The sequence below is a fragment of the Syngnathoides biaculeatus genome, chromosome 14, assembly GCF_019802595.1.
Source record: "Syngnathoides biaculeatus isolate LvHL_M chromosome 14, ASM1980259v1, whole genome shotgun sequence".
NCBI lineage: Eukaryota > Metazoa > Chordata > Actinopteri > Syngnathiformes > Syngnathidae > Syngnathoides > Syngnathoides biaculeatus.
Window position 1 is genome coordinate 24,220,332 of NC_084653.1, and position 12,687 is coordinate 24,233,018.

Consider the following 12,687-nt stretch of genomic DNA (forward strand, 5'->3'; position numbering starts at 1 on the left):
AAAAATCGGAGTATATTATAAAACTCGTGTAACGTGACAGGTTTGGAAACCAATCGGAAGCGATGTGCGGAGCTTGAATCAGTGTCGGACCAATCGAATCACAAACGTGGCTGCGACGAATGAGAGATAAGCGACGCCCTCACAAAGCAGCACGCCAAAGCTGACACCTTGTGGCGTCAAACGTGTTTCTCCGACCGCGTGATGCGGTTCTATGTTGTCTCGAGGGATAGAGGAGCGGTTTAGAGTGTGAAAACCGAGCGAGCGAGCCGCGGTTGTCACGCTTTTCGCTCAAGTGAAAAACGCTCCCACGCGCAGTTAGCAAAGGGAAAGGCAATCACCCCCAAAATGGAGCTCGTCGACGGGGCGGCGGTGGGCAGCGACGACGTGCTCGACTACTCCCACTCGAACTTGAACACGTTCGCCGTGGACGGCGTCAGCGACGAGAAGAAAAAAGACACCAAGCACCTGTACCTGAACAGCAACCGGCTGCCCTCGTTTCCCTCTTCGGTCACCCACTTCTCCAACCTGCAGCTGCTGGACATCAGCAACAACAACCTGTCGGCCATCGGCGAGGACATCACGCGGCTGGCGAATCTCAGGACTCTCGTAGCCAAGAACAACCGCCTGAACGAGTTCTCGCTCCCCAAGGGCTTCTGCTCCATGCAGCTGGAGGTGCTGAACTTGAGCGGCAACCGCTTCGAGCAGATCCCGTTGCAGTGCACCAAACTCCGGCGTCTTAAGTCGCTGTCGCTCGGCGGGAACCGACTGAAAAGCATCCCCGCCGGGATCGAAAACTTAACCAGGTAGGGTCACCACATGCTTTAAAAAAAAACCAACGTAATCGTGAAGCCGCTAATATGTCACAAGTGTTGAGTATGACTTCTTTTCGGGTTCGTGGGGGTTGGGGGACTGTGTTACAAAAGCGAATTTCGGGAGTCCCGCGAGGTTAACTTCATGACAGTTCGGGTTTTGTGGACCAGGTCGCCATAGCGATCAGGGTTATGGAGTTCATCTGCGACCATTTGTGGGCCCCTGCTAAAAAATTTTCTAAAGAGCCATAGAACTTTCTAACCTAAATCCTGTAGAAATTCTATAGAAAATCACAGCCAAAGTTCTATAGAACAAGTTCTTCTGTAAAATTATATATAAAAAATAATAACAGGGCCAGTGCACGTCCAACAAAAGCCACACTTTTACTTCCTGGGGAAGTGAAGTTTTATTTCAGGTGCACAGGTATAATATACATAACATTTGTGTGTGTGACTTTTCCTGTGTTCAATAAAAGTTGGTGTGTTTGAGCAATATTTGATTTATGAGAAAGCATTGATTCAAAATGGTAAGACATCATCATGCCATTATCAAGTGCTCTTGTTATTGGAGAGTAATCAAGTACAAAGCAAATTTATGTGTCATGCATTTCGTACACGAGGTAACTCAATGTTCTTTACATGATTTAAGCCATTTAAAAACAAAGATGAAACATTTAAAACGGGATAAAAACAATAAAAATGACCCCCCCCCAAAAAAAAACATGAAAAAAGACAGTTTACAGTGCAAGTAATATGATCAAAAAGTGGATATATTCTAAAGAGCATGAGAAAAAAGAAGTTTTCAACCTGGATTTAAAAAGATTCACACTTGGGGCTGACCTCACATATGTTGGCAATTTATTCCATTTGTGTGCAGCTTAATAGCTACATGCTGCTTCGCCATATTTGCTTTGGACTCTGCGCTCCACTATTTGACCTGAGTCAGTCGATCTCGGAGCTCAACTGAGTTTGTATTCCATGAGCATTTCTTTCATGTATTCATGTCCTAAATCATTTAGTGATTCATAGACCAGCAGCAGAACTTTAAAATCTACTCTAAAGCTGACTGGAAGCCAGTACAAGGACTTTCGGATTTGAGCTATATGCTCTGACCGCTTTTTTGGTCAGAACGCGAGCTGCGGTATTCTGAATGAGCTGCAGTTGTTTAATACTCATTTTGTTTTTTGTTTTTTTTTGGTAGGGAGTCCAGTCAGAAGACCATTACAATAGTCAAGTCAACTTGAGATTAAAAAGTACTTTTACTCTTGTGTAGGGGGGGAGTTGCTCAGTCTTGTTATAACAGGTGCCACTCAGTGACTCCTTAGCAGCATGGCAAACCGTTCCAGTTTCCCTTTTTTTTTTTTTTTTTTTTACCTCTTACGTCACAGGTGTCAAACTCAAGGCCCGGCGGCGGCCAGATCTGGCCTGTCACATGATTGTATTTGGCCCGCGAAGCCAAATCGAGAGTGTCAACTTCCAAGATTCTTTTGAAAATATGTACTAAAATTTCAAATTGTCATATACAGTACAACATCGGTTCTCGACCCTAATCTGTTCCAGAAGGCGGGTCGAGAAGCAATTTGTTCGAAAACTGAATCGATATTTCCCATTACAATTAAGGTGAAAAGAAATAATGCGTTCCAAGCCTAAAAAAATTTGGCTTTTAAAGCATTATTTTTAGCTTTTCCTGATGATAAACTGCATAGTGGAAATACATGTTTAGTTCAAATACTTTGGAGCCATGATTGGGGGTTAATAGTCCTCAATAGGAAGTAAAAACTGTCAGTTGATGGATCTACCGGGACACTTCTGCCTACAGAGGCTGCGTTATACACAATAACAACGCACGTCGTGGATCAGCTGATCGAGCCGGGTGCGTTATTTCCCTTTTTTTTCGGCGGCATAGGAATTCACAACAATGCAGATTGTGGGGTCAACAAAAGAAGTTTGAGTACCGATTTTCGTTTGTCAACAGAAGCAAAAAAAAAAAAAAAAAAAAATCGTTCAAAGACCAATTTGTTTGAGAACGGAGACGTTCAAGAACAGAGTATTTGCTGTATTATAATTGGTAACTTTGAGATATTACGAGGATTTTTGTGTTACCAAATGTGAATAGTTGAAAAACGCATTACCCTTGATTTCTGATTCCAAAACTAGTTCAATAATTGATGTGAATATGATGAGATGATTAAATATTTTCGTTCCACGGTCATAATGGCCGGAACAACAATGTGGCCCGTGAGAAAAATGACTTTGACGCCCCTGTTTTACATGTACACAGTACATGTTGTGCATGGGGGAGATGTCAAGGCTGTGTTTGCAGCTTAGACAAGACCAAACAATCCTTCAGGACACACGTGGGAATGTGATGGCCCCCATGAGTCTCGGATCGCTCTGTTTAAATGGTCGACATTGCCGTGGAAGCACAAAAAGGAAGTTTTACCGAATATGCTGGTATAAACAGAATAATGATTGTGACGACTGGGGGATCTGATTCGGATGCCTCCCGGGGTGAGGTTTTCCGGGCACGCCCCACCGGAAAGAGACCCCCGAGGACCACCCAGGACACGCTGGAGTAGACCATGTCTCCCGGCTGGCTTGGGGGCGCCTGGGGATCCCTCCGTAAGAGCTGGAAGAAGTGGCTGGGGAAAGGGAAGTCTGGGTATCCCTGCTGAAGCTACTTCCCCCGCAACCCGACCTGGAAAAGCCGTAGATAATGGATGGATGGATGATTGTACTTGCTTCAATCTGTGATGGTGTTAGTATTGTATTAAAAAATGTATCGATCGGCATTTTTAAAGCAGAAGTGTGTAAACAACCTTGTAATGGAAAAGCAGTTTGTTACACTCAGGCAGGTGTGTCAAACTTTTTTTTTTTTTTCTTACGGCCCACATTGTTGTTCGGGTTTCCCTCAGAGGCCTTTTATGACTGAAACAAAACTATTTAGCCATTTCTTCATATTTACATCATCAATTTATGAACTCGTTTTGGAATCAGAAGTCGAGGTTAGTGTGATTTTTCAACTATTCATGTTTGCTCACACAAAAAAATGCTTGTAATATCTCAACTTTATCATTTATGACAATTTGAAATTTTGGTTCAGATTTTTACAAGAACTGTGCTAATTGACAGTCTCGGTTTGGCTTCGCGGGCCACGTAAAATCCCGTGGCGAGCCAGATCTGGCCCCCAAGCCTCGAGTTTGATAGCTGCACACAAAGGTCTTGTAAGTATGACGGGATTTGATGATGCCTTGCATTATGGACTTCAGGTTTGAGGAATATTTTTACGTAACATTTTGTGCGACTTTTGTGGTGTTTTAATTTGAGAGCTTTAGGTTTTATCTCTCATATCCCTGCAGTAGTTCATGGGAATTTTTTATCACACTTGGAATGTTCTTTTGATTTATCTGGGAATGTTCTTTTGATTGATCCGTAACCACAAACAATAGTCCATGTTTGTGTAGCCCTGTTAAATATTGACTTGGTCTTTGTTTTACAGCACTACAAACCACATCAGGTTGCTCAAGACCGTTGCTCAATTTTTGGGGACAGAAGTGTTTTTGTGCAAAATAATCTGATTTCATTTCCACTTTTTTTAATATGTCAACAATAATAAAAGCCGTTTTTTTTTTTTTTCTCAAATCATGAAATTTTCTGCACTCGAAATAGGAAGCAGAGCTCTGACAAAGTTGATTAATTTCACAACACAGTCTGCTGTCACATTTTAACTACCGCGTCTTGCAAAAACATTTCCTTTTTTTTGTTGACTTTAACCAGAACCTGCTCCGTTTGTTACTCAAATTTTTGCTCGCAGGTCAAGCCACGAGCGGCCGTGCGATGGATTGATTGTATATCGTAAAACTCATGAGTCAGGTCGTGTGCCTGCGCCTAAAAAACAAAGCGTGGAGCGTCGTCACCGTTAATTCCAGCCAAAAATGACAAGCCTGCCAGGTTTGCACTTTAGTTAAATAATAATAAACAGTTGGTGTTGCAGTTGCGATGTTGCAGCAAATTTCTCGTTTTATTTTTTTGCAGGGATAGGCTCCAGCAATCCCGCGACCCTTGTGAGGATAAGCGGATAAGAAATTAGATGGATGTGTTATTGGTAGACTCCCCCCCCCCCAAGCCGCTTATCCTCACAAGAACTGGTTTTTATCGGCTTGATCAGACAGGATGAGAATTGGGATTTTTTTTTTTTTTTTTTTTTTTTTTTTTAAATGTATTTAATTTTTGGGGGGGCTGACCAACCGATTGGTTTTAATGTCATAATTTGCCGGTGACACCACGTCAGGGAAGTTGAGCTACGGCAACTCATTGAGGGGGAAAAAATATTTTATCCATAATACTCTGGAATAAGAGCATGAGTTCAGAACATTCACACAATACAAGAAAGCGAAGTTAAGTTAAGCCAAGTACGAGACCTTTGAAGTAGCGTGCCAATTGGGCATTTTCACTTGTCCTTGTCCATAAATCTACAAATGACTTTATGACGAGATAAAACGACGCCACATCTGGTAAGCACATGATGTTTTCAACTGTGCGAGGGACGAAAGTCCAAAAACATCAGTCTTGGTTCTTACTTACATCATACGCATGAAGATGGTTCCCTCCTCACACGCATACCTTTTTGCTTAGACAGAATTATTGTAAATGTCACTCACCAACTTGATGCCAACAAAAATAAACTTCAACAGAGACCACAGGCCAGTACATTAAAAAAAAAAAAAATGGAAAATTGCGTGCTCTTTCTCTCACAGACAAAGTACAAGTTCAACCAAGTCCACAGACAAACGTATAAAAATATTTTTTCTCTTTTAGTCTGGCTTTTTAGTGGGACTTTTTACATTCTGTTCCTTGAACAATCTTTTTTTATTATTATTTTTTTTTTAATGTGGCTTTTATTCCATTGTTGCCACTTTCAGGCATTTTTTTTTCCCCATGTGGCTGTCAGTCAGAACAGATTTTTCAAAGTGGCCAACTTGTGCCCGCGAAGTTCCGTCCCTTTCGGAAATTTAAGGTTGATGTTAGCGTACTGTGAGCTTAAGTGCCGCTTAAGATTTGAAACTTTTAAATTAGATAAATATATGCGGTACTTAATAAAAAAAAAAAAAAAAGCATGCTGTGATTTTAAAAAAAAATGCATTTTATGGGCCACAGTGAAAGTTGTAAACTTGCAATAAAAGTAGGACTTTCTCCCCACAGGTTATTTGACACATCAATATATGCACCTTGAGCGTCCCCTACTGGTTGATTTTTGTAATTCAGGTCAATCTGCTTGGCTGGACCGAGATCATTTCCACTTTCAAATATTTTATCCATCCGTCCATTTTCTTAGCCGCTTATCCTCACGAGGGTCGTGGGGAGTGTTGGAGCCCATCCCATCTATCAACGGGCAGGAGAGGGGGTACACCCTGAACTGGTCGCCAGCCAATCGCAGGGCACATCGAGACAAACAGCTGCACTCACAATCACACCAAGGGACAATTTAGTGTCCAATTAATGTTGCTCGTTTTTGGGATGTGAGAGGGTCCGGGATTGAACCAGAGACCACAGAACTGTGAGGCCAACGATTTTCCATTGGAGCCATCGTGCCCCCTCAAATATTTTATTTGTGCATTATTAATTTAAGATACTTTGGACCTGTTTCATCACGAGAATACATTTTGTAGGTTTTTTTTAAAAAAATATTCTTTAAAGAATGTGATTTTGGGAAAAAAAAAGTTAAAATCATTAGACCTCATATTACAAGTGTGTGTGGCACGATGGCTCAGTTGGCCTCATAGTTCTGAGGTGCCGGGTTCAATCCCAGTCCCGCCTGTGTGGAGTTTGCATGTTCTCCCCGTGCCTGTGTGGGTTTTCTCCGGGCACTCCGGTTTCCTCCCACATTCCAAAAACATGCAACATCAATTGGACACTCTAAATTGCCCCTAGGTGGGATTGTGAGGGCAGCTGTTTGTCTCGATGAGCCCTGCGATTGGCTGGCGATCAGTTCAGGGTGTACCCCGCCTCCTGCCCGTTGACAGCTGGGATAGCGCCCAGCACTCCCCGCAACCCTCGTGAGGATAAGTGGCAAAGAAAATTGATGGATGGATTACAAGTAAGACGAGAGGCAATGACGAGCTTATGAGTTGATATCATTCAGGCTCCAGATAAACGAGGATAAAAGTCCAACGAAGTCGTTTATTTCATGTTCCAATCATGGTGTTATTCTCTCTTTGTGGACTGTTTTCTTTATCTTCCCTGTTGCAGTCTGGAGATGTTGTACCTGGGTGGAAACTTCATCTCGGCCATTCCCGCTGAGGTTGCCAACTTGCCCCACCTGAGCTACTTGGTGCTGTGCGACAACCGCATTCAAAGCGTCCCACCGCAGCTCACCCGGTAAATCATTAGCTCGTCCGCTGAGTAGTTGACCACGACTCACCCTGTTCTGTTTTTTGTTTTTCAGGCTGCGCTCGTTGCGCTCGCTGAGCCTCCACAACAACCTGCTGACGTACCTGCCCCGCGAGATCGTGAGCCTGGTGCACCTGCAGGAGCTCAGCCTCCGCGGGAACCCGCTGGTGGTGCGCTTCGTCAAAGAGCTGATGTACGACCCGCCCTCGCTGCTGGAGCTGGCCGGGCGCACCGTCAAGAGCAGGAATGTTCCCTACTCGTCGGTGGACTTGCCCTCCCACCTGCTCAAGTACTTGGACCTGGCCAGCAAGTGCCCCAACCCCAAATGTGCCGGTCAGTTCTTTCTCATCTTTACAGTAAAACAAACTCAACATAAGCGTGAGCCACGCTGGTTTACTTCCAAGATTTCGATCCTGTAAAAATGTGCATTAATTGATGCCCTCTTACAACCTAATCACAAAAATGTGCATATAAAAATTATTAATAAATCTGGTGTGGTTGACCTCTGCTGCTGTTATCAAATACACCGTCCTTGGTGCTGAGTGGAATATGACTTAGTCGACAATGATAAGATGGCTGTAGCGATAATGCTAGCGAATGACTGCATTTGTCTCTTTAAAATTTCTTATTTTTCTTTATTTTTCCTCCTCTCTACGTCAGGAAAAGCCTACTAAAATTCTTGAGGGTTAATCAGAGCCAATCAGCGTGATTTGATGGGTGCATACGCATCCGCGCGCCGTCGCACTTGCAAATCTGCACAGTCGAGCATGAAAAATCACGTGCGTAAAATGTTGTTACAAGTAGAAATGTTAAGATATTGAAAGACGTCTATTTTGTGTAGTCTTGACCAATGTTCCCTCGAAGCTGCGCCACTGATCCAGCGGGGTGAACCACATCCTAACATCTTTTAACATGACAACACGGTAGCACGAACCCTAACCCTAAAAAAAACGGTTAAAAAAACACCCGTAGCAGCTACACAGTAGCAACACGGTAGCACAGGGGCAGTTTAAAAAAAACAAAAAAAAACAAACCAAAAAAAAAAAAAAGCATACCTAAATCACCGAGACATGGCAGCAACATGGTAGCGCGGCGCTAACAGGGCAGGTTTAATAAAATAAAATAAAAAATACCGGTGAAAATCACTGAGACACAGCAGTCAGGAGCTAGCGCAGCGCTAACAGGGCCGGTTAAAAAAAAAAAAAAAAAAAACATACCAGCAAAAGTCACTTTGATTGACCACATTGATTCCACCGCTCTCACTTTTACATTTTCCGCTCGAGTGCCCCCTTGCGGCCGTTAGGGGGAAAAAAAATACACAAATTTACCACATAAACCGCAGGGTTGAAAGCGTGGGGGGGGGGGGGGGTCGCGGTTTATAGGCCGGAAATTACGGTATTTCTACTTCCTAGTTTACCTGACACCGTCGCTCTTAAAGGGGTACACTCATAATTACAAACAGAACACACACCCGCCACTTTATATTTGCGGGCATGACTGGTGGACCACACCCTAACTTTACATGTGCGGGCATGACTGATCACACCCGTTCATTTTTCAAATGCGAGTGACTGATCAGAGCGCTTTAATTTGTGACGCCCATTTAATGAGCTTGACTCTGATTGGTTTACTCTGAACACACCCACATCCCAGTTAAGCGGGTGTTCAACCATTTTTGTTTGTCGATATGTATTTTATTTCCATTGAGATGTACAGTACAGATTGTCATCAATTGGAAGGTTTTGTGATGATTTAGAGGTGTCACACATCACAAAAAGCTGACAGTTGACCAGGGGGTGTGTAGACTTTTAATATCCACAGGTTTCTGGACAGCAGCAGCTTGACTTTGTTGACTCAATTTAATTTACCAGTTTCCAGCGTGACATTTTGTCTCTTCGTCAGGCGTGTACTTCGACTCGTGCGTGCGGCACATCAAGTTCGTGGACTTCTGCGGCAAGTACCGGTTGCCGCTCATGCACTACCTGTGCTCGCCCGAGTGCACCACGTCGCCGTGCAGCTCCAACCCGCAGAGCGACGCCGAGTCGGAGGACGAGAACAGCGTGCCTGCCGACCGCCTCCAGAGGGTGCTGCTGGGCTAGGACCGAACCGCCTCCATCGCGGCCCTGACATGTACGCCATTTTTATGCACAATTTCTACTTATAGTATACACAATTAGTTCAGAATCAAGGGACCATATATATATATATATATATTATATATATATATATTTTTTTTTTTTTTTTTACATTTCCCGTGTGTCGTAATTAGGCTCTGACTGAGTGGGAATTTTTTTTTTTTTTACATTTCCCGTGTGTCGTAATTAGGCTCTGACTGAGTGGGAATTTTTTTTTGTTTTTCAGGCTGATTTTTGATATTTAGCAGCAACATTCCAATAACTGATAAGCAATCAATGTGAAGAACATGCAATGAATCAACTAATTTCTGTTTTGGTCCCTCATTATTCACAACAATAAAGAACATTACAGGTAGAACATTTGACCGAATACGTTGCCTTTTAGCGCCGTAATTCCCGGCCTACAGGGCGCACCTGGTTATAAGCCTCACCCAGTACATTTTGTAAAGTAAATACTGTTTGGTACATACATAAGCCGCAGCCGTATAAAAGCCGCAAGTGCCCACAAACGTCATATTTACAATGACAGTAAACGGAGAGTTTAATGCTAGCGCAGCCACACTAATGCTAGTGCCGCCGCACTAACGCTAGCGCTGTGCTAAGAGGGCCGGTTTAAAAAAAAAAAAAAAAACACTGGTAAAAATCACTGAGACATGCTAGCGCAGCGCTAGCAGTGCCGGACCGGTACAAGTCACTTCCTCGGCACATATATTCCACCGGTCTCACGCTTACCTTTTCTGCTCGGATGCCACCCTTGCGGCCGTTAGAAAAATTGCCCAAATGAGCCGCATCACCGCATAAACCGCAGGGTTGAAAGCGTGTGAAAAAAGTTGCAGCTTATAGGCCGGAAATTACAGTAATTAACTTTACAAGGCTTGGCACAAATCAGTTTTTCTTATATGTCCTCATCTTATTTTGATGTGGTTTTTTTTTTTTTTTTTTTTGTGTGTGTGCGTGTTAAATAGAAGTCTCCAAATCGGTCGATTTGCCGTTAAAAAATCAGCTGGTTGATTTTTGACTTGGTTTTCTCAAAATACAACAAATGTCGGGAATAGGCACGCAAATTTGAATAAACTTTCGCTTGTGTAAGTGAGGTTAAATCACAATTGGGAGGGGGCTTGTAAAATTGGCTGAAGTTGGGGGGCAGAAAGGGGATTCGGAAGAAACATGAGGTTGACAATTCGGTATCGTAATAATGAACCGGCTCTGTTCCCAGGAACTTGAGTTTGAATCTCTTCACGTACTTTCAGTCCTTCACGTGAAATATTTGCCGTAATTCCCGGCCTACAGAGCGCACCTGATTATAAGCCTCATCCCGGTACATTTGTAAAGGAAATACCATTTGGTACATGCATAGACCGCAGCTGTGTAAAAGCCGCTAGTGCCCACATTGAAACCCACGTTGAAACACGAGATACTTACAAAGACGGTACACAGAGAGTTTTTCAAAGTTTTAATACCTTAGCTTAGCCTAACATAGCAACAACACGGGAGCATGAGCAGGGCTGATTTATAATTTAAAAAAAAAAAAAAAAAAAAACAGTAGCAACATGGTAGCCTAGCACTAACAGGGCTGGTGGGGGGAAAAAACATACCGGTAAAAATCACTGAGACACCGCAGTAACACGCTAGCACAGCGCCAACGCTAGTGCAGCGCTAACCGGGCCACTTTAAAAAAAAAAAAAACATACCGTAAAAGTCACTTCCTCGGCACATATATTCCACTGGTCTCACCTTTTCCGCTCGAGTGCCCCTTGCAGCCGTTAGGAAAAAAAAACGCACCAATTAACCGTATCACCGCATAAACCGCAGGGTCGAAAGCGTGTGGAATAAAATTCACGGCTTCTGGCCCGGAAATTACGGTAATCATTCAAGAGATTTTTTTTGTTTGTTTGTCGTTGTTTTTGGTTTGACCTTTGCAGCAGTTTGGCAAATAGTGAATAGTTCATCAAAAAGCGCACTCATGCTGTTTAATTTTACTCACAGCCGTGTAAAAGGGCCCACATTGTCGCACGAGATATTTACAAAGACGGTACACAGAGACTTTAACGCTAGTGCCGCTGCGCTAGCAGCGCCACGCTAAAAAACAAAAAAAACATACCGGTAAAAATCACTTTCACACGGGAGCAACAGGGCGTGCAACGCTAAAAGGGCCGAACCGGTAAAAGTCACTTGCTCGGCACACATATTCCGCCGGTCTCACTCTTAGCCTTTCCACTGGAGTACCCCCTTGCGGCCGTTAGGAAAAATTACCTCATAAACCGCAGGGTTGAAACCATGTGAAAAAAGTCGGCCGGAACATGCGGTACTTAGTTGTGTAGTTCTGCACTTGATGGGCGTGCGGGCAGTCCGCGGTCCAATTGAACACTGAGCGCTCAAAGCTCCATCCCATAATATGTCCTCTTAAAATTCCATTGGGTGAACTCGGCAAGTTTTCGTTAAGCGCTCGTCAATAAAATGATTTGCTGCTTGTTTGACTTTCGTTACGTTCACAACGAATACCAGTATTTATGTTCAGAGATTCATACGTACAGTAAAATCGTGTGTCAAACTCAAGGGCCGGGGGCCGGATCTGGCCCGCCAGATGATTTTATGTGGCCCGCGAAGGCAAATCATGTGTGTCAACTTCCATGATCCTTGTTCAAAATTTGAAAGTGACATGATAAATGATAACGCCGACATGTTGCCAAACATGAACAATAGTTTAAAAAGTCGCTAACAAATTTCATGCGTGGTCACGATGAGGCAATGAAAGATTTTTGTAGAGGGAAAGCATAACACCAATATGGCAGCGTCAAAAATGACTTTTTGACACCCCCGCGTTAGTGATGCAGTCAGAACTTCGACTTTATGAGATGGATTATGTATTGTTGCCTGAACAAGGAATTTTTAAAGTCTCGCGACTTATGCTGGGTAAACGTGAGAATGTGACAGTGGCACCGAAATGAAAATTTGAATATCATCTTTGTCATGTTTTTCAATATTGTGTGTCCAGCCATGTAATATATGCACCATGAAATGTGACAAAATCAATGGGAATTTTTTTTTTTTAATTTTTTGTATTCTCACAGAAAATGTCTAACCTTTTTTTTAATAACTGCTTTTATACCAATAATCAATTTACACAAGTAAATAAACTATTTTGAATGAATCGGCAGTGTAGCGTGCACTTAAAACAGAAAATGTATGTACGTTAATTTTTTTTAATGAGAATAAAAGGTGTGTAAATTGTGTCGGATTGTTTACTGAAGTTCAAAAGTGGTGTCGATTTTATTTTGATTTCGAATCACCAGTTGATGCACGAGTGTGTATGTGTTGTTTAACACAAATCGAATTTTTTTGGGACAAAAACG

At 42.9% G+C, this 12,687-nt stretch overlaps 1 protein-coding gene across 1 annotated transcript; it reads left to right on the plus strand.

The window, feature by feature from the left end:
* Window positions 1–147: 147 nt before the first annotated feature.
* Window positions 148–9,419, plus strand: lrrc58b (leucine rich repeat containing 58b). The gene is made up of 4 exons (XM_061841350.1): window positions 148–803; window positions 7,059–7,187; window positions 7,255–7,532; window positions 9,102–9,419. Exons 1-4 carry the CDS (start codon window positions 346–348, stop codon window positions 9,296–9,298), a joined length of 1,062 nt encoding a protein of 353 aa, XP_061697334.1. The 5' UTR covers window positions 148–345; the 3' UTR covers window positions 9,299–9,419.
* The last annotated feature ends 3,268 nt before the right edge of the window (window positions 9,420–12,687 follow it).